Genomic DNA, 23376 nt, shown 5'->3' on the forward strand with positions numbered 1-23376 from the left:
ACTACAGAAATGAAATGCCCTTTGGTCTGAGGAGGCTGACACTGACCCAGATATAGCTCTCGATTGCTCCCCATCCCACACACCAATTTCTATTACAGCCACATCAAGATCAACTTGGCCCAGTCCAGCCAAATCTAAGGGTTACATCTGGATTCTTTGAATCATGCTACAAAAAGGTGCAACGATAAACAAGTCCATGTGCATTCTCAGTCATAACTGTGGGCAGAAGAACCCTTGAGATTCCTCACTTTGGTATTAAATAACAATTATAAAGGCTTTTAGAATTAAAGCAATACATGGTGGGACTTGAAATGTTAACAGTCCCAAGTAACTTGTCAATTGAAATAAGACTCATCCCTAGTCATAAATAAATAATCTCTTTCCTGGTCTCACTTTCATGCCAGGATCAATATCTCTTAACATCTTATTTATTTTATTACTGCTTTTGGTTTTCTGGGACTGATTGAAAGTTGCTCAGAGGAAATCTTTGGTTTTGCTTAAGTGTCCGTGACATTTAATCATGACTTTCCTTGCAGTTTAATTCCAACCAGTCAATCAGTTAATCCACTTCAATTGATTCTGTGCTCTCTGTTATTGGCTTGCACTCATTGGGCATCCTCTGGTGTCGACTCAGCTGGGTGGCTTGTGTGAAGCTCCTCTCACACCTCTCGCACCTGGTGAAGGCAAGAGAGAAAATTGAGACCAGGGAGCTGCTCTGGGGGGAGGGGGGTTGGGGGGGGGTGGGGGTGATGGGCTTTGTCTCATCCTGCCTAATCAGAACAGACACTCAAAAGTGGCTTCAGATTTTACTGGCTCAAGAGGTTTAATTGGTGGCTACTTCCAAGACCTTGATGCCTATGATGGGACAAGGCCTGTCTGATTCAGAACAGAGGAATCTGTCAATAGACAGGGGGAAGGTGATTTCTCCAGAGAGGCCTGTCCTGCTGTAGCTCTGATCACTGTCAGTTCAAATAGATAAAGAACAAAAAGAGATTTTTAGGAGTGAGCCATCAAAGAAGCAGCTTGTCTGCAGTTTTCTGCTCTGTAACCCCTAGGAGAAATTGATGACAAATAGAATTTCACCTTCTGCTAATTTAAAATCCACAATTGCCTGTTTGAGGAAGAGAAATCAGAAAGCAATACTTGTTCAGTGTTAGAACAAGAGAAAACTCATTGCTTATCTGATCTGCAGTTTATCTGACTATGCAGTGGGCTTCATTTTAAAACAGGCACATACGGAGTTAGTGATTACTTAATTACCTGAAAACACGCACACTGTCTGTGCGTTGAGAGAGAAATCATAACTACCGCCAGCATTTTCTTTGCTGCCTGTTGTGTCTTCAGTCTCTCTACTCTGTTTTCCCTTCAGATAACTACAATCTCCACCAAAAACTAAATGTGGAAACATTAACAAAGCTATTGGATTCTGAGGGAGTTGGATGAGGGATGTCACTCGCTCCCAATGGATCCCCTGTCCCTGCTTTCAGATAGAACCTACTGTATCCAATCCCCCCCGAACCATCCCCTCCATTTGCATTCCAAATGCTGGACAGAGATGTTTGATGATTTGTAATACGGATGCAGTGGATCACTCCTGTAGGGCACTCCCTACAAAAGCCACCTCTGATTTAATGCTGCTGTGTGATGTTTTATCTTCAGAGAAGATTATCATACAAGCATCACTACCGCTCATTCTCCACCTTTGAAGGAGAAATGAGAAAAACAACGGGCTAAGCTAATTCGTGGTCATCTGAGTGATAGAAGGTGAACTGTCACTGATGTAGCTGCTCACAAAAAAAGAAGAGATATTTACACAGATGCATAATTGTGGGATGATCTTCACACTAGTAACATTTAGTAAGAAAGCTCTACTGAAGGAGCATTTAGCACAGGCATTACAGACACATTCATCCGAGTTGCTGCACCAACCTAAAATGTCAGCACTTTTTAAGTTGTGTTTCTTTGATTGTCTCTCGTGGAATATTTTTAGCAGCCTGTTCCACTGTTAAAAACTGCACTGTGATCTCGACAAATGTAAAATGTCAGCTTTAATGTATCAGAGCTATCAGCTCAATGAAAATAACTCAGAAGTATTGATTACTTAATGATTTTTGGTGTATTCATTAACGTCTATGTGCAGATCGTCCACTCTCCAGAGCTCCTGAAGTGCTGATGACACATTAGTGTACTGCTGATTGTTTATTAGAAAACTGATTAGTTACTGGATTAGTGTGTCAAAATATACTACCTTCCATTGCCTGACAAACTTGCAAATTATTATATTATTTTTGTATACATTTATATATATCTATCAGAGGCACTGGAATCAATTTCAAGGCTGGGGGTTAGCTTAGTCTGTGTGAGATAGTGCTATCTGCTCCAGCTTGATAGTTTTGCTGTTTTGATGTCTACTAAGATGAGTGGTTTCCTTGCTGAGTGATGGGAGGTCTGGATCCTCACCCTTTGGAGATGCAAGTAGTACGACTTCATAGCAAGGTACAATATCAGGCGTAGCAATACCCAGCTTCTAAAAGCCTGGGGCAGAGGAGTGGAATATGCCATATCAGGACATCCAGGGCCACAGGTGAAGCAGAGAAGGACAATAAGGTTGTCAAAAGACCTAGTGCTGCTCAGTAAAACCGCTGGCTATGTACACATTGTTAATCTTCTTGGATCTCCTGAAAGCATGAAACAAGGGTCACTGTGGTCCTTTGAAATACAAGTTCCTGTCCTTTTGTTCTCTGACTTTTACCAGCGATGATGCTTTCAAGCTACAGGTCATTCCGGGACACGTTCTTACTGTGAGACAGGCAGGTTGTACCATGCCACTAGGAAGAGACCAGAAAAGAGTACATTTGTTGCTACTGCCATTTGCAATCTAAACTAGGCACTACTGGTCAGACTGTGCTGTCTGCACTACACAGCTCTTGGGCAGAAGTCAGAATAAAGCCTCTGGCTGGGCAGCTAAGCTTCACAAACCTGAGTTACCTCCAGATAGCACCCTAGGTACTGAGCACTCTCCAGGCACTTGCAAAGAGCATGATTAAAGGTTACAGCTTGGAATATGTAAATAAAAGGCTTACAGCAGAGATGACCATCATCCCCCTGATTCCCCTCTTTGATTTGACCCAAAGAAAGTCTTGCTAGATACGATCTGGTAGGAAAGGTGTGTACAACTGTGCCACTGTACTAAATGTAACTGCGTCATAGAAAGTGGGGATGGGATGAGATCTAACAACATCTTTCTTCTGAATTACATTTTGAACTACATGCATGCATGTCTTGGTGTGTGTGTTCCTGTATTAGTAGCCACACATGGCTAACATTGCACTGGAAGATTCAATAGTAACCAAAAGAGCCAAAAATGAAAAGAGTCCACTTTTTCTTTTCATTTTTGACTCTTTTGGCTACTATTAAATCTTCCAGCACAATGTTAGCAGCCAAATTAGGCGTAACCAAAATTTTGTTAAAGCCTGAAACATCGATGTAAATGTTGGCACTAGTGCTGCCTACTAATTGAGAGGACACTCGAATTCCAGTTAATCCTTCTGAGGACATTTGTACGTTATTAAAACAGCCACCAGCACAAGGCGGAATAAAAGAAACAGTTTAAACTCTTCCTGCAATCAGATGGTGTCGGTGACAAGTGGGTCCATGTTATCATTTCCTACAACGTGCACGTGCCTTCATTTTACATACAAAGTCTCATACTGCCTCACAGCAGACAGCCTCATCCTAACAAAACAAAAAAAGAAGGATGAAAAGCACCTGGTTCGTCCCAGTCTGAAAGAATCTTCCCCCTCATTATTTTCAGCTGGCTCCTGAAAATGCCCTGCTTGCACAACCCTGACTCTGCAGGCAGGTTCTTTAGTTAAACCTGAAATTTTTCAGAGATAGAAAAGGCTGGGGGGAGAAGAATTGAATAAAACGAGAATCAACAATTACTTCCCTTTCCCCCCCACCTTTGATTAGCTAAAGGGCTTTGTTCTCAGACCAGCAGCCATAGCGGAGACTTTAGAAAGATAAGAATACACAAAAACATTACAATGGTGAGGCTGCCTTGATAGCTTGTGGTGACATGAAACAAAATCTCTTCTAACTGGACCTGCAGTCCAGGCTGCGTAGCTAAAGCTTTGGCTACAGATAACCTCACTTAGCATTGTTATCTATAATGAAAAGCAAATGGAAAAGCCTTCCACCATACATCCAGGGCTAACTAAGACCTACAGAGAAAGTGTCTTCTCACATCGGAAGATTTTTAACCAACCACGGTGGGTTTTCCTCTTAAGCAAGAAATAATTTGGAATACTTAAAAATACTTTCAGCCCCCGTAAATCAAAGTTGCTCTCTAGAAATAACACCCACACAACATACACTTCATGGGTGACACTGCCTGCTTGATGCTTGATGGCACAAGGTCATTTCTCCAAATGCCACCTACAAACACAGCTGGCTTACTGCACAAGAAACAGCGAGACTGCGTTCACAGAAGGTGCACATTAACTACCCAGCTGGTTGCCCATTTCCACCCATGAAGTTGAACTTATCAGTATGTTTCAAATGGCGCCTGTTATTTTTAATACAACTTACTGGTGATGAGAGTCGTTTAGTACTTTCCATACACAGCCCTTCTTGCTCATGGCATTGTGTGCACTACCACAAGTACTGAACTTTTGGAGGTACGGAGCACTCAAAATCCTTTGCAGACAAACATACAAACCCTAAACCGCATGATCAAGGCATAGAAATATTTGTCTCATTTACTGTCCCTGCTTATTAGAATTTGTTGTGTTTTTTTTCCACCTAAGCTTACATAATATCAGGTCTTGGGCCCCTCCTGTTCAAAGGAGGAACTAAACAGAGAGGAGGTACCAGGACGAGCAGCAGCTATCTGTTTTTCCCCCAGTAAAGAGCCTGGATTGCTTTCTGGATAATAGTTCTCTGCCCCTCCTCCCACAGACCTGCAGGGAAGTTAAGTCTGCCCTTCTGAACAGCTTTCAGGATCAGGGCATCTGCATCCCCTTATCTGACTACCAGAGCAGGAAGAATGGCAGCTCCAGTTTTAGCTTCATGTGAAATTACCAGCCAGCTTCCTCCACATGCTTCAACGAGTCTTCCAGCAAGAAAGTGGAGCTGCTGTTTCCAGAGCTTAAAGAAAGGAACTGAATAAAGTCTCTGACACACACCATAAAGCAGCTGCACAAAGCATCCATATCTCTTGCTGCCCTACGCTGTGACTTTAGGAAAAGGAAGGTGAAGCCCAGAATGTGTAAATACTTCAGCACAAGCAGCATGAAGCAAATCCCAGACCACTGGTTAATTGTAGGACATGCATTAAGCCTTTTCTTCCACAATAGGAACTATACTACAGTCATGCCCTTTTGGAAAACAGGGAAAAATTACTAAAGTAACAGGGACAAATAATGGCTCTAAATGGGGCAAAAGATTAGATCTATTGGAAACATGACAAAAACAGGATGTTAGGGAAAAAATTAAGTGAAGTCAACAAGGTTACACATAAGTAACACCTTAACATTAAAAGAAATCTATTTTCCATTTTGACCCAGAAACCTCTTCCATTAATTACTAAAATCTATTTACACAGCAACCAGATAAAATCAATGTGATTGCTCTCACTCGTTTTTGGCTCTCCTTCTGTGGGCTCTCAGCATCCAACAGCCCGGTTCTGGTGGACTCATGGCTGAGATGCTCCCAGTCTCCATGTTTTGCCACCTGCAGGACTCTACCAGACAAAGTTTCTGGTATGCAAACATTTTTTTTGTCCCGGATATGCAGCATTCGGCTCCTGGCTCTGTCCCCTTGCCCCCAGCAGAGGCATGTATGGAGGACATGCTTCCTTTCAGCCATATATGGAGGCAAAGCATTGGTATCTCTGCTGAGCTTGTTATGAGGGGTTCTGACAGGCCCTGTGGCCGAGCTGGCTTACATTAACCAGACCTGGAGCACAGTGTGGCAAAAGTGGAAAAGAAAGACAAAGACAGAGAGGAAAGTTGGCTGAGTACAGGTGGCCCTCATAGAACAGGGGACGATCCACCCTCTCCCAGCCTTACCCCAGCATCCTCCTAGGAACACTGGGCAGCTTTCAGAGCAAGTGATATCAACACGTTACGAATTCATACCCACACACTGTTTTTCTAACAACGCGGGGTTGTTCCAGATACAGTAAACATAAAATGCCTGTCAGTTCAGAAAAGACACACACATCAACATGGAAAAAGGGCATTCTGTCTTGGAGAACATCTCCTGGTGAGTAGGCAGAGTCCTGCAGAACAGAAAGTGAAACAGACCTGGATCAGTTGTACTATGGCTGGAGGTAAAAGCAGAGAAACTTTCTGAGATGCAGATGTGTCCTTTGCTTTAATTTCAGTCACCAGAAACTGCAGAAGTCAGCAAAGTCTGCTTTAGTTAAAAAATGTCCTACGGCGTCCCTTTGTCTCAATATTTTGGGTAGTCAGACACTATCAGCTGATCATTACGATCTTACGGAACTTCAGCCACAAGATGGGGTTATATTTTCTATATTTCTATGTTTTCTACATAAATATTTTATATTTTTTCTGAGAAAAATACCAAACAAAGAGATGCACGTTGCACCACCAGCACCCCCCACGCTCCCTTTAACCAGACCCAGGTTAGCTGAAGGTGAGGCTCCACCCAGCTCTTCATACAGGCATCACAGATAGTCAGTAACTTACAGAACTGCCTGTAACAGCCTGGGCTGTATTTTCTGTTATGGTTCTGCGGCAGCAGCTCATCACGTCACTAAAAGAATCAAGTCCTCATCGGAGGATAGGAAATTGCTCTGGTTATGCAAGGCACCTGAAAGCAAGCCTGGCTTAACTCTGGTTTGGGTCACATCACAGAGGGACTTAACTGGCCTTGGCTTTCCAGGGAAGCTCTCCCTCACACTGGTGTGCTGCTATAGAGCTGCACGTCTCCCTCTCCACTGGCAGCCTGCATGCTGCTGGCTTCACGTACTCACTTGAAGGGCTTTTCCCCAGTGTGCGTCCGGATGTGATTGTTGAGCGTGGTAGCACCAGCAAAGGCTCGGCCGCAGTAGCCGCACTTGAAAGGTCTGTCACTGGAGTGCGTGACGACGTGGTTCCTCAGCTCCGAGGGCTGGGAGAAGGACTGGGAGCAGTGACCACACTGGTAGGGCCTGCAGAGGAAAGAGATACACCGTGCGGTCAGTGCATCCCGTGGTCACAGAGCAAACACCACGTGGGGGAGCATCCCTTCTTCCCAATAATCTCCAGTGAGAGCTGTGGGTGCGGTTCTGCTTTCCTGGTAGACACAAACCCCAGCCTTCACAACCTTTAGCAATTGCACAGTGCTTCTGCAGGGATTTCCTGGCAGCTTAAGGGCATCAGACTCTGCAAAGCATGACCCAGCTCACCAGTGAGCAAGCACCACACGTCCTGTGTCTTCCTTCTTTCTTCCACACTTAGCACAGCTCACAGAGAACTGCTCCCCTGCTGGAGTCTGGAGGCCCAGGAAATCCCATAGACCTCCTCTGCCACTGCAAGCCAGACTGTCATTACTACGTTTCAGGTGGGCTCTGTGACTGCTTGCAGTGAAGCTCTGCACAATGCTCTGGAAGAACCTGATTATTAATCATCACCACTGTTGTTATTTTGACATCAGCTTTGCAGTGAGAGACACTGGCAAGGTTAAAATTACTTTTATGTTTTCTTTTGCATTTGCCCTTAATTATCAAGTTTCTCGCAGCTAGACTGAAAATGACTTTTCCGTGATCTTGGGATGAAACCCACCGATTGGGTTCTTAACATTATCTGATTAAAACAGACCTGTTAAAAACAAACACGGGAAGCAAACAGACCTGACTGTGCTGTTGCAAATTCAGGACCATAACAAACACACTGTGAGCACAAGAAGAGCACAAGACAGCAAAGCAAGACAGGACAGCTGAAATGCAAGCACCCTTGCTAACTGAACTAAAGTATGAAGAAGCACTATCAATCAGCACACTTCTGTTATGCAGAACTGATTTTGTAGCATATTACAGATCTTTTCCCTTTTCATGTTTTCCTTAGTTCAGTGGCAGAGTCCCCAGATGTTCTCCAGGCTTTTTGTTAAGAAAATTAGCAACTGGAGGGAGAGGGGAACAGGAATGATTTTTTACCCACGTTTTAAATCAGTTCTTGTGATGTATGCATCTCTGGGGCCGATGGCCAACGCCAGCTTAATTGCTTTCTCTTTAATAAATGCTTATGTTTAAGTGGTGAGGAACTGAAACTAGAGGGTAAAGGACAATGGTGACCAAGCACGCACAATTCACTTCAGTGCAAAGTAAAGCGAAGTATCTCATCTGTCAAGTGAGCTGCTTAATTGTGGGTGCCTGCATTGCTGAACACAAACACCGCTACTTTACGGTGCTTCAGAGCACTGAACCCTGCTAGTAGAGTTTTTTAGCTTGATTAATAACTCCGTATTGGTCAATAACTCAATAGCTTACCATTTTAACTACCTACATTTGAAAACCAAACTGCTTTCCAACAAATCTGAAATAAATATGTAAAAGCTGTGGATAGGGACACCTAACCTGGATGATGCAGCCTTTGAAAATGACAGGGATGCATACAAAATCATATTTGAAGGAACAGATACCATGTAGAGAATACCTGCTTTCTTCTATGGAAGATGAGTAGCTACATATTGTCTAGTCTTTTTTTCTGCAAGAATATGGTTAATTTATGTATTTATCCAACCTGACAAGACATTTCAAGCGCTAGCAAAACAAAGATGATTTCTGAATGCAGACTGATTTGTTTGGAAATCTGCAAATCAGGAACTTCTAAGCAAAAGGAACACGTGAAGATATGCACTATCCAAGAACATTGATTTTTTAACAGTGAAAGGGACCATTAACATCTATTAGCCTCTGGTTATCTATTTTTAACAGCTACCACAAGAAATGATACAACACGATATAAAACCAATTAATCTTTCTTTCTTCCTTCCTTCCTTCCTTTCTTTCTTTCTTTCTTTCTTTCTTTCTTTCTTTCTTTCTTTCTTTCTTTCTTTCTTTCTTTCTTTCTTTCTTTCTTTCTTTCTTTCTTTCTTTCTTTCTTTCTTTCTTTCTTTCTTTCTTTCTTTCTTTCTTTCTTTTTTCCTTTTTCTTCTTTTTCTTCTTTTTCTTCTTTTTCTTCTTTTTCTTCTTTTTCTTTTTCTGTTTTAATCCAGTCAATGTGATTAATTTCATACCATGAAAAGTCACACCGTACCTTCTACATAAATTGCCAGAATTCCCAACCAGTTACCATGGAACATTATGATACCAAGAGAAATCTTTTTACCCCCTATGCTGTCTCAGAACAAGCTTCTTGCTTATAAGGGCTATGAGTGCATATTATGAACTCGGAACCAGTTTCACTGGCTGATGTACAAGGCAAAGAGACGTGCAAAAGGTCACCTATTATGGACTGTATTTGTTCCGTTCATCCATATTGTGGCAGAAGAGCTGTTCGATAAGTTATCCTCCTTTTTGGGGGGGCACGTTTCTCCAGTTCATACGCACACAATTCTGATTAAGAACCAAGTGGGCAGAGTGAGTACTTTTTTCAGGCTCAATGCACGACGCGTTAAGCGGCTCATTTTAAAAGGAAAGCCCATGTAGGCACTGCGGCACAGCAACAATCCTAAAATGCCACGTGCAATCTATGCAACAGACAGATTCCATTACACCCAGCTTTGATAAATTTTACATCCAACAGTATTTTTCCTAAAGCAAAAGAAGGCATTCAGTAAATAGAAAAGTTGCTGTTGCTTTGTTTTTTTGTTCTACCCCCAACCTCTTCCCTAGGAGAAAACAAACAAATAAATAAATAAACAAACTAACTAAAATCAATACTTTCTGTTGTTGTTATTTTTTAAACTGGTGCAGAAGGACTGAACATGAGCGGCGCTCGGTTCAGTGAGCACATTGACACGGGCAGAGCGGGGCTCTCTTTGATGTAACAGTTATGTCTCCTGCCATCACTTTGGTCTGCGTTGGGACACTGAATTGAGACGGTGACACCCTCATCTGCACAACAGAGGGCTGCAGTCTGAAAGAGAGGGGGCACAGTGGCAAAAACAGTGATTGTCATAGGCTGTTTTTGCAATGATGTCCTGCTAGATGGATTGTGGTCGCGGACCAGAAATGTCACTTCCCACTGGAATTACTGAGAACAAATTGTACCGTCCCGAGCTCCGAGGTATGCAAGCGAATACAAGCACAGCTGCGTCACGGCCCTGCTGTATGCTGATGTTCCAGACAATTAATGTTCAAACAAAATAGATGTCAATCACTTTGTGTACAAAAGCCTGCATGCCCACCTAGCTGCAGGTAGCTGTGTACAGCCATTTGCAGGTCTGAAAGCCATCATTTTGATGGAGCCACTGTACCGGGGCTTGACAGCACATGCTGACTACCTGAAGAAATGCTTTTTTTTCTTCTATAAAACCATTCAACTATCATTACCAGCAACAATGCAGCCTTGGATCTTTTCATCTGTCTGTTTTTGTACCTTGTGGATGTAGCTCAAGCCTGATCAAAATCTCAATCTAGCATTTTTAAGAACGTTAAGGATGTTTTAGGACAGCTGAGCTGGTGTACAGAGATGTGCTGATAGAAGTGATGTGCTGACAAGCCATCAAAAGCAGTTCTAATCTGTTTTCATTAATCACATACCTACATATTTACCCAGTTTTCTGTCTTCCTGTCTGAGCTTAAAGGAAGGATATCTACTTACCTAGAAGCAACCTCTCCTGTTAGAAAAATTACACTTGTCATTGACCCCACGGGCCATCAATCAGTTATGCAGCTTTACTGCCGTGTAGCATCAATCAGCATTTTCTGGAGACCATAATCTTACAGTTCCTGACTACACGATGGCACACGAAAGTGAAACTGGGGGCGGGGGGGATACCCACAATGTAACAGTTTCCAAGGTTCTCAAGTTACATTTTCAAAGCAATGTCAGTCAGGAGCAGTTTTTGCTTCCCCATTCAGAGAGTGCCGACAACAATTTTGCCATTTTGGGGATATATTTTTTACGCCATATGCTCTTAGATCTTAAATTACCTAGGGGAAATTACATAGGACCAGTATAAAATCCACGCGCCTCTATGAGTTTCACTGAATGCCACCAAAGCTCGTGCTTTGTGCAGAAGGTAGGTGACACGTCAGGAGGGAACTACAGAAAAATCCATGTCTCTTGCACCTGGACTAACTGCTAACAAACAGCTCTGCTCCATCTCTATTCCAATTGGATTCAGCAAGAGCAACACCTCCCTCCAGCTATTGCCTTTTATTGCTCCTCCACTGGAACAATGCACTTTCCAGCCCCAAGACCTCAGTGCATCCAGCCAACATCAACATACAGTCTAAATCATACATCAGAGATGTGCTGAACTACGATGATCTTCAAAAACACGATAATTACTTTCCACCAAATTTTCAGATTCTTTCCTTTGCAATGAATTGCTTTCCAGCGAGGCCTCTTCATAACCAGACTCACTGTTGTCAGAGGTTACTTGGAATGCCAGTGCAATATTTAAGGGATTAATTCATTGTGATACTGAACTCCTGAATGCCAGTAATTCCATCACTGAAACGCTGTCACACTGTGGAGACAAACGAGCACGTTGCTGTCATCTTAAAATCCCAGAAAACACAAACTGAGGGACTGACACGCAGTTGAAACCGCTTTTCTGATTGTGGAGGGCTAAGGAGAGGGAAACAGAGCGCCTGTCTGGGCGTCGTGGTGGCACAGCGAGCCCGGCTGTCGGCAGCGCACACGGCTGAGCCCCAGGCAGGGCTGCACGGTGCGGGAGGGAAAGCAGAGCGCAGCCTCTGGTGGAAGCGAAAGGCTGCAAGCTCCGTTTTCACAACCAGAATCCATCGATCTCTACACCATGCAGTAACGGTGGCGGAGCGCGCAGCTGCAGTCAGAGGAGCTAGGATTCAGTTTTCCTATTGAAAAGGCGTTTCGGAGGGAGATCTTCTAGCAAGCTGACTTCAGAGGCTGGCGAACAAAGCGGAGTCTGAGAGCACTGCAGACTGCAGCATACACAGAGCCAGCAGGACCGTGAGCAGCAACTAACACTCAGTAACTCCGGGTCCAGCTCTGCATCCTTCTGCTGCGGCGTTCTGCTAACGCAGCAAGGCCACAGCCCTGAGCACTTCGTGCACCGCGTCAGCACGTGTGGGGGAGCCGAGCCCAGCGGGGATCCTCGGGCTGCCTCTGCAGATGTTTGCGGAAGAGATAAGACAACCAGAGAGTCAGAGCGAGCGAGTGTTGTCCGACTTTTGAAGCTGTCAGGGAGAGGTGCTGCTGGGTACACGCTTTGTTATTATTAACTACAAGTGCTGGGAGTTTGTGAACCTTTGTGAAAAGATTATGCAAGAACAAGCATTAACTTCAGCATGATGTTTACTTTAATTGAGCAATATTCCATAGCCACACTATAAACAGAAATAGGCAACTCTTGATCACATTTACTTTTTGTTTGTCTGTTTCGGGAGATGTTTAAATTAATTGGTGGACGTGGGGCGAGCATCAAGGTCAAAGACATGGAACCTATAAAGAAAAGGATAAAAACAGAACGGTCTGGGCCACGGTCATAGAGAAAAAGACCTTTCAAGTTGGTTATTTAAAACATCAAGCGCCTGTTGTAAAAACAAAACAAAGCAAAACCCTCGTGATTTAATTTTGAGGTGTAACACCAAAAATGCGCTTTTAAAAGGATCCTTTGAATAAACAGGAATGGAGAGGGCCTGACGACATCCCTGATTAATCAGTCACAGACAGTGTTATATAGAGAAGATTTTCCCTCAAACTGTTGAGATTAAATACCTTGACAATCAAGAAGAACAAACATCACACAAATGCACAAGTTGCATGAGAGACCGTGCCACATGGTATCTCCTGTGAACATCTGCCTTACCCAGCAACACTGCAACCCAAATGCAGTGGTCAAAGCAAGAAAGAAGAAAGCTGTTAAAGGAAACCGTGTCAGAAAAGTGATTGTGATAAGTGTAAATATATGTGCGCACACACACTAATTCACTTCTATCACAGGCCTCTCTGTACCCCTTTCTGCAGCACCCCCAGATAGCATGGCTGGAACATTCTGCAGCAGGGGAAAAAAGAAAAGCAACAGGCAACAACAACAGCGACAACAGTGACAAAGAAATAAACAGAAACCTGAAGATTTCTCCTGTTTGTGCCTCCTGTTTTGTGGAACAGTTGCTCAGAGTACATCTGCCTGGGCAGTACTTAAAGTACAAAATGCCCCAGCACTCAGAAGGATTTTTCATCTCCCACATCCCCTCTATTTACTATTAGCTTCCAAGAAGAAGCCTAAATCATTTAATAGGCTAAAAGGGGAAGATGTAAGTAAATCATGACGTGAAGTTAATTTTAATCTAAATTGCAATTCTAAAAATAACAAACACTGATGACCTTGAAAACAACACTTATTTTGGGTTCATCTCTTTTAAAAAAATTATCCCATCCCATCACTTATGTCTCAAATGGGACCCTGCTTATTTTTTTTTTTCCCCCCACTTCCTAACAGAAAGAAGTATATCTGGGGCTTTTTATGTCTGCCCACTTCTCTGCTCCCATTCAGATGTCTTCTGAATCTGAGCAGCTTTAAAGTTGGGTGAATTTTGCTGTTTTTGGTGTGGTTTCTTTGTAGTTCCCAAACCTCAGATATCCCGCTGTCCTCAAATTTCTGCCCGTGAATCAGAGTTCCTGTTGAAATTCAAAGAAGTTTTCCCTGTACCTCACGTTGTAGGTAAACAGCATTGTTGAAAAACAAACACAGAGCCAGAACAGATAGTCTAAGGCCATTTCCTAGAGAAGACAGCCCCCGCTGCTTCAGTCATATCAAAGACAGAGTGGCTGGTGTGCTCACAAATTGCTGACAATAAATGGGGAGCTGTTTATCAGCAGGAGCGGCGCTGCTGATATTGGTGAGGAAATACCAGCCAGAGAGCTGCATCCAGCAGGCTGGCAGGCAGGTATGCCTTCACAAATCATGCCTTATTTTCTTGACTCTACTAAATCTTGTACTGCCCTTCAGAAGCTTTTCCTCTACAGAAATGTCGCACACTTCAGAAACAAAGGACAGCTCTTCCCTTGCCACTGAGTGAGCTGATCCAACAGCATCTGCTCAATGACAAAAAGCTACCCACGATGTAAGTTCAGCCTGTAATGATTCCTAAGTAGGAATATGAGAAACCAGATCCTACGACAGCTGGGATCTGCACTAACCATTACTCTGGTAAGGCAAATGCAATGAGCATGAACAGATCCATGTCACTTCAGTCACAGAAGAAATGCTGCTAGGAAATGCTTTTACAACACCTCTGTTGAGGGAGTGCTTCACTGGAACAAAGATGTTACAGAATTGGCCTCCACGAGGAACTGGCAATTGGCTCCATGAGAAGACAGAGGTGCAAACCATTCTTCACCTCAGAGGAAACACCTCTGTCACAAAACAGAGCTTCATAGTATTTGTGCAACAGGTTGATCCTAAGTTTGTCTCACACCCTCTGCTAGGTTCAGATGTCTCTGTATAAAACCATATACAAATTTCTATTGAGAATGGGAAGCCAAAGGAGAAGCTAGCATGAATGTTGAGAATGTGGCCTTAGGTATTAAGATCCAAATCTTCCTGCAAGTTTCTACTTTTCAGCACTTCTGACACAGCATTCACTTACCAACTGTTCTCCACTGCACCCCAACCCTCCTCAAATCCTCTTTTCCTCTATTACCATCCCTCTCTTTGTTGTTATGGGAGAGAAGCAACCACCTTACTGTCAGATCTAGATTATTTGCTTAGTATGTTTTAGGGTATTCTGAGGAAACAGTGCCTTGCACTTACTGGGTAAATCTGTTCTGCATTACATGAGGAATCTAAATACAAAATGCAGTGGCAAGACTGAAAGACAGTAACCTACCAAAGTAATTCAAGGAAAACTGAATAACAAAGCCAAACCTCTCACCTCCAAGATGACAGTGCTAAGTGTAAGACTGACTTATCTTCAGGTGTTCTCACTGGAAAAGTGAAGATTTAACTGACCCTCAGATTGCAAAAGAGCTCCATTAGAAGTGACTCTTCACATTTTATTACCTGCAGCTGGGTTCTTTGTCAAGGGAGACGCAGGTTCAAGTGAAAGAGAGGTTGGAGTCTAGTCTTCACATGTAGCTCGACAAGTTGCTGAGACAGCATGTGTGTGAACTACACAACATACCCCTTCTGGACCTGATGCAGCATCTTACGCTCTGTGTGCTTACAGTGCTTTAATACTGGAAACATCATAGAAGTCTATGAAACTAGTGAGACTGGACCTTCCAGGACCTACATCCTACAATCCTGGGGCATTTAACTGACCATTTATCCTGCAGCCCTGCCCCTCAGTGCGGCACCTATTTCTGTGAAGCCCAGCATGACCTTCAGAAAACACTGCAATAAGAAAATGCTGGAACGTTGTTGCGGCCACGACAATATCGACTCTTCAAACTCTATGAAGATTTGCATGGAATATGATTTTTCATGCTCAAAGTGTCATCCTTGAAAACCGGACTTACGCGCCAGCACCTCCATAATCACAGCTTCAGACAAGCCCATGTGTACACATACTTAGATAGCCAAATACACAGAGACAGAGACAAGCATATACACACAGAGACTTGCAGCTAAGTATTTCTACAGCATTTTGTTTAAATGCAATTCACAATTAAATGCTGTTCTTGGAATAACTTCTGTTCAAACCCTTTTGCAGCTGAAGAAGAGACAAACCTTGGGCAGCCTTATTTATTGAATTAATTTGATTTTTGTCTTTTGTCCCGCCAGCTATCAAAATTGTCAAATAAACCAGCTTTGATTCATAAATAATGGTTCCATTATATTTACTGTGCCACCGGTCAGAGTACCTGAAATTTTAATTCACTTGTTCAGCTAAATTTCATCCTCAGTTCACGGCCATAAAATTCTGTATTGACAAACTTTCAAACCAACTTTGACTCTGAGGTATCTAGTCAACATTTTTCTTCTGTGTGGATATTAGTTTATTGAATAAGTGGCATCTGTTTTCCTCCACATCACTAGTAGACTAGGTATTTCCTTTTGACAGCTTTGCACAATTTATGGTTTGCATGCTCTGAAGAAAAATAGTACTAAGCAAAAAATTCCAATTCATTACCTCTTAGTACTTAATTAAGTTCATACACACTGCACACTATAGGTGAACCCTGAAATGACTGTGACAGCCACTGAGCAGCAAGTTAGATTATCTTTGGAAGACAGAGAGACTTTTAATTATCTTGACCTCATTTTTCCTTCTATGATATTCATAAATTTTCCTTCTATTTTGCTGCCTCCAATAGACGTACCAAGCCATTCTGGAAAAAAAAAAAAGAGATTATATCCTAAGCTATTTCCTTTTATCTGTACATTTACGCACCAAATGTTTTTACAAATAGTGAAGTCAGGCAGTGGGGTTTTTATCAGCTTACTTCACAGAGCTGCAGGTGAATTATGTTGTACAAGCTCCTCCTAATAACGGTTCGGTTTTGGAAACGATAACAGCGTGATAAAAGAATAAAGCAGTGGATCTGGCTATCGGTAGAGACAGAAATAAAGAGAGCCTGGGTTTTACCTGTCAGGGTTCTGCGTACACACATGCATCTGTAAGAGGATCCGCTGGGTGAAAGTCTTAAAGCATTGCCCACATTTCCAAAGATGCCAGTCACTGAACTCAGAATTTAGTTGGCTTGTTGAAGTTGGGCTTGCAAGAACTCGTTGGTTTTTGACACTGATCTGGTTAAATCCTGACTCGATGGACCCAGATTTATCCAGGAGAGAAAAATTTCTGCTACACGGAGTCTGTGGAAATACTACGGATCGCTGTGGAGTGGCGGGGGATAGTTTGCTACTTTTATTAAATGGCTGTAGGGTGTCTTGTCTGGACATGGCCTCCATTACAGTCGAAGGGACATTCACTGGGAGAAAACAAGAAAAGTAAATAAGATCCTTTTTATGCCTTTTTAAAACTTACACAAGTCGGGAGACACCAAAACATACCAATATCCATTTTCTTGACACCAGAATTGAACACTTACTTTAACAACGAGAGAAAAAAAGAAAAGGAAGGGCTTGAATGAGACAGCGAGCTGAGCAGATGATGTTGATTCTGGGACGCTGGGATGAGAGCTCATGCAAAGAGGTGTCTGAGACTGAAAGTACTCAGAGAAGCCTGAGTGTGATAGACATTTATTACACAAAGGGGATTGTCATCTGAAACTGTACTTGTGATGCCCTGACTCTACATGTTGCAGTCAGCACACGTAATTGCTATATCACAGACAAGTGTGAATCTTGAAAGCATGGGGAAAAAACATAGATGTTCCTTGAGATAAAAATGGGGTTTGGTTACCTACTACACCAATAGATCCCTTTCTGTCTCAGCATGCAGCCACAAAGGATGTTATTATTACATCTCAGAAATTGTCATACAATATAAAGCCAGTGGCTTCACCACGCCTGTCTAATTAATACTAATAGCAGCTAGGTTACCATGCGACAATGCAGAGTATATGTAGAGGTATCTTTGTGTGCTGATTTCGCCTCTAGAGAATAGGAATTAACTATGGCTTGTGAGGTGTTCAGATACTGGAGCTGTGTGAATGCAGTACACTGTGCTCACAAACAAGTGACTTAACATTGAATTTGGACATAATGTGATAAGAAAGGCAGGGGATAATGAGTATGAGAAAACTGAACAGCTGCCACGTTCCCTGAGTGCCATCTAGATCATGCAGTGAATGAAACAAGGGTCTTATGGACAAAATGGAGTCAGCTAATGGGAGGTTGCACCTCAGTGCAAAAAGAGGCATTGCTCAGGCCATGCTTTCCAATCTTTGTGTGCTCAGCTTCATGACACGACAGTTTAATGGCCATCTTAACATTAAAAATGTATACTTACGACTACATATCTATGCATGTTCTCACATGTTTAGTTGTACTCAGAACATGTTTATACATGTATACAGGTACAAATTAATTAACAGGTGATTAGAAACTGCAGATTTGTTTAAGTGGGTTATTACGATAGATTTCCAAGAGCAAATATAAGATTGAAATTTTATTTGTGAGTTGGAATCATTCAACATTATTTAATATGCAGTGCAAGTGTAATGCAAACTAATGTAGTGGTAGTTACTCATGTGATGCCAGTTACTTTAAGGAGTTATTGTCTACTTTTATTAATAACAATAAGCCTAACATTTTATTTACTGAAGTCGAGGACCTCCCCATGGTATTCTCCCCTGGAGTATCTGAGGACCTGGTTTCTGGGGCTGTCTGCTAGTAGTTTACAGATATAATACATCTTTCATATCTCTGCAGATGTTCAGTACAAGGATGATGTGTGTGCTTTCATTTCCCCCCAGTATCCTTACACAAGAAGGAGGTCATTTATTATTTTTATTTACTTATTTTTTATTGTATTCATAGTAGTACGTGGAAACAATAAGATCAGGATATTAAAACTTTAAAGAATGTAGGCAGATTTTGCTCTATATACCTCTATGCAGTAGATCTTCAGAAGTCTACTCTGAGGGTTTGAGCAGCACTTAAGTCATGCAGATGCTACATCTGGCTCTATGAATTTCATCTTGTCAGTCAGTCTGAGGATGAAACTCAAACTTCTCTCACAGCAAAATAGCAAGTGACAATATTTATATATTTTAACCATAATGCTTTGCTTTTTAAATAAAAGTTTTGTAAGCTTCAGCTCATGAAAGAAAAGATAATATTTCCACATTGTACACTGCAGAGCGTGAGTTTTATCAGCAAACATTACTGCCAGTAATTTAATTTCTTTTAGACTCTTCTCAAGCCCAACAGATTTGAAAACTCAATATGAAACAGGATGTTTATTTTTGACAGTTTAATCCCTGCTATCTTACTGTTTTATTGCTCTGTGGTTTGGTACTTAAGTTGCTAGAAGATGTGAGTTCATTTTAGAAGAGTTGTTTAAGTATACAAGCACTTGTTTGAAAAAATACATTATGCGTACAATTGATTATATATGGGGAGCCATGGAGTGACTCTAGATCAAAGCCAACCAAGCATCCATATTATTGGTTTCTCCCACCATTGAGACACATGTGGGTGTCAAAATGGAACAGAGGTTTTGAGGCAACCTCTAAGCAAGTTTAACACACAGTCAAACTGGAGAGTGTGCTTCTATCACCTTATCTATTACAGACCAAGGAATCCAGCTCTAGATTGCAATTGGTCTGTGTTACAAACAAATTTGGGATGATTCCTAATGAAATAAAAATTAAGTATTCAGAAGGGGTAGAAGAATGATCAGAAATAGAGACGGTCAAGTTGGAATGGAAGTTCACTGTCATTTCAGGTTACTTAAACTTAACTGGTACTGAACTTTTACAGTTTTACCAGAAGGAACTCATATCTACAGTCTCTCAAACAAAGCTTTTCTCAACACAATCAGTGTTGTAGAATGAAGAGGATCACTAACAGAAGGCTGATGAACCTGCAGCAATTTATTATTCTGGCTAGGCAGTCTCTTTTGATAGACCTGATGACAGATGGAGAGGGACAAGCAAATCAGTGAAGAATAAAGTAGTGGTGAATCACCTACAAAACAGTTTCACACACTATCAAATTATCAGGGGCTGTCATAGTGGGAAATCTACAAATACCTGCACAAATCCCTCAGATAATCTGGATAATCATATCATGATACTGAACAGCTTAAGTGTACCAATGTACCAGCTTGGAGGTTTTTATTTTGTGTACATCAGCGTTACTGGACACATAGTCTCTTTGTTTTAATGCGTCTTAAAATACTCCAGGAATACAACTGATTAGATACGAAACAGGAATTCTGGATTGTGCGTGTAGAAATACAGAACACACTTACAATTTTCATCTTGTGCAATGCACTGGAGAGGGATTCCAAAGAAAGATGTGTAGCTGTCATTGTACCACACCAACAGCTCTGTGCCACGAGGGATATCTACACAGGCCCGGTAGAATATATTTGACCTAAACAACAGAAAAAAGAGAAAGAAAAATAAGAAAGATGCTTAAGATAAGAAGAGAATGCTCTCGTAATGTGTGGCATTACAGTAGAATCCCACTGTTTTGAACCATTTCTTCAGATAACTAAATTAACTTCTTGCCAATTACTTTAAAACTGAATCTGTTGTAACTGGAGGACTTTGTTCAGCGCCTGTAGGACAGGTTAACAAATCACTTTTTTACAACTTTGTTTCAAAGTGATTTTAGAAATGCAACGTCCTGGTCTGGGTGTGCAAAATTCTGTGAGTTAGGCCCTAGAAATAGCTTTTCATTTTCTATCTATGCCAAAGTTGATATATTTTAGGGGTAAATGAATGGCAATGCTTTTCACCTGAATAAATCTTTTAGCAAGAAGTTTGATATGGTGCTATGTGTTCTTTTGTTACAGCAGTATATACCACCAAAAAGAGAGATCTTGGATTATTGAGTAAAACAGATTTCAGCTTAGGGAAATCCATAAATGGAGTAAATATGAATGCACAGTCACAGAAATCTTCCTCTGTATGGAATGGGAGGAAGACGCAGATGATCCTGCAGTAAGTATGAATTAGTGTTAACATAAACATTTTGGCCTTGCTCTGTGGGAAGACTGCGGATATTCCTAGACCAAATATAAGGAAAAAAAAAAAAAAAAAAAAGAAAAAAAAAGAAAAAAAAAAGAAGAGTTTGTAGCATAAAAAACTGGAGCATTATCCTAATCTTGTGCTGTTATAAATAGCTTCAGAGTGACAATTCTACTGCTAAAAAATCTACATAGGGCCTAAAGCTGTGTAAGATTAGCATCAGGCACAAGATGAAATAAGAACGTTATCAGTTTGTAATGCCTTTTCCCCCGGGCTTCACATGGAACTGTAAAACACCCTCACATGGGATGGATAGAAATTCGATATATACAAGAAGAACACTCCACTCTGGCTGAAGGATTACATACCAAAATGATACAGTCAAAGTACTAAGAAATGACCATTTTTTATAACAGCTTATGTAAGGCAGAAAAGCATCTATAAACCACAAAAAGAAAAAAAAAAAAAAAGAGGAAAAAAAAGAAATGTTAGGCCTCAACCAGTTTTCTCAGTGAAGAATTGCTACGAACGTTGGCCTGAAGTTGAAGATAAAAGTGTTGAGGGTTGGTAGGCCTTAAATTCAGACTTTCTGTAAAGAATTGGCTGTAGCAATGCAATTTGTTCCTTGTATAACACTGCAGACATAAGGAGAATCCTTTACCACATTTTTCATGGCAGTGAGATATGCACTTGTCAACATATTTTGTCACCGCAAAGTGGCTCTTGGCAACAGGATCATAAAGATCAATAAAAAAGTGCAGATTCTCAATATTTTACCAGCAGCTGCAAAAATTTCATTTATCTTGTTATTTTCCTCGCTTACTGCCACCCTGTCTCAGGAGGGCACTGCTAGCTAAGCAGAATGGTTTTCTTGCCGTTCTATGAATATCTGACAAAAACTCTCCCTTTTGTGTCTCTCCCTCTGCTTCCCTCCTCCTCCTCCTCTCTTCTTCTCCCCTCTCCTCCTGCTCAGTGCCGCACATATCGTTAATTCTTTCCACTGTTACATAAAAATGAAAATTGGAGCCGCGCTATAAATTACCAGCATCTCCTAACTTGAGAAAAATTGAGTCTACTTTGTACTTCACCCTTGTAACATTTCATCTCTCAGTTTGGCTTCCCTTAACATAAACACAGCAGCCCAGCAAATGAATGTGCTAAAAACCAAATGACACACTTTGCTGCTGAAAGAGCAGAACTGTTTTTGAGCAATGGGTGGTCTGCGAGGCACGGAGTAGGCCGGAAAAAAAAAGTGTAAGCGTACACCATTCCTTACAAGCGTGCAGAGCTTCCAAAACTCGCAGAAATCTCTGCATGCTGAAGTACATCAAAGGGATTTTTCCCTTTTCGGATAATATTTCCTTTGCTGACATGTATTTAGTATTGTGGTTGGATGACTCATAAAGATAGCCTCATGGCGTCCCAACGCAGTTGAAGCAGAACACATGCCAACAAACATTATTGTCAGCCTCAAAATAAAAACAAAACGTTCAGCTAAGGGTCAATCAATCAAGAGCACTTTGAAGAAAATTCCATTTAGATATTACAAATCATAACAGAACGAATTTAAACCAGCTGACTTTCTGTGAGGAGGACGTCCATGTACAATAAAAATTAGGCTGGTTTTTCAGTGTCCAACTTTTCTATTTTCTTACACTTGGATGCAGTCACTGGTGATGGATGCCAGTTTTTTAAATTGTGTTTTTGTAGTTCATTTTATAAAGATCTGAAGTAATCAAAAACAGATCAACAGAGGGAACTCTAAGTAAAAAAACTCCATCATGAAAGGAGAGTTGTAAAATCCACTTAATATTGACAGATGTGGAACGACTTTCTCATGTTCATGTTTCATTTAGGTTTGTCATTTATATATACATACATACGCACATTTTTATGTCTTTGTACACATACATGTGTGCTCACACACACCACCACACCGAGAAACAGTTCACAAGATACCTACAAAAACATTCTTTCATCATAGCCATCTTTATTCACTGCCTTCTGTGTTTATTTAAAACCTGAGAGGATTCTAACTATAGATATCAGATATTTAAGAGTCTCATGAAATGCTTGTCATGTTTAAGTAGGACTGTTATTTTTTTAATTGCAGAGTTATTTAATCAACTGGCCAGAGAATAAAAAAGCAGAGAACGCAATTGAAAAATTTTACCGCTGTTAAATTGGAACGCTATGGGAAAAACCAACCTTTATATATGTTTAATTTTAGCTTGCTTTTTGTACGTTTTATTTTTAATTTTAAAGATACTTTAAATAAGTTTAAGATTCCTCCTAAGGAAAAGAAACCCCACTCTCTAAAATAACTAGCCAAAATCAGGATTGCTCACTGTGGCTGGCAAACACAGGCCGCTCTTTGATGTGCTTCCTATCTTGTTTAACAAGGCCAAGCAGTTGCTTCTGATTCTGAGGCAAGAGCTTTGTTTATAGCTGAGATCATGTATTTATGCAACACGTTGTCTAGGTTTTCGGGGTCTGTTTGCGAGCATAAAGTAAGATGTGAAATCATTTCTGCGCATTTTCTCCACACGTTGACCTTCTCTAGCCAGTGACAGAACAGGCCCAAGCACGGTAGCCTTGGCCAGCAGGTGCACACCAGGTATCAGCCCTATGTGCACAACCTCACTTCGACCGGGGCTATTTC

General features: G+C 41.4%; 1 protein-coding gene across 1 annotated transcript in view; it reads right to left on the minus strand.

Moving 5' to 3' along the window:
* Positions 1-556: 556 nt before the first annotated feature.
* The window catches only part of PRDM6 (PR/SET domain 6), a 68428-nt gene continuing 45608 nt past the window's right edge, over positions 557-23376 (minus strand). The window contains exons 4-7 of the mRNA XM_072360282.1: positions 19991-20115; positions 16697-17039; positions 7004-7180; positions 557-674 (exon numbers count right to left, since the gene is read on the minus strand). Of these exons, the coding sequence (XP_072216383.1) occupies positions 560-674; positions 7004-7180; positions 16697-17039; positions 19991-20115 (760 nt within the window). The 3' untranslated portion in view covers positions 557-559. The remainder of the gene's footprint in view (positions 675-7003; positions 7181-16696; positions 17040-19990; positions 20116-23376) is intronic.

This window comes from Excalfactoria chinensis, chromosome Z, assembly GCF_039878825.1.
Source record: "Excalfactoria chinensis isolate bCotChi1 chromosome Z, bCotChi1.hap2, whole genome shotgun sequence".
Classification (NCBI taxonomy): Eukaryota; Metazoa; Chordata; class Aves; order Galliformes; family Phasianidae; genus Excalfactoria; species Excalfactoria chinensis.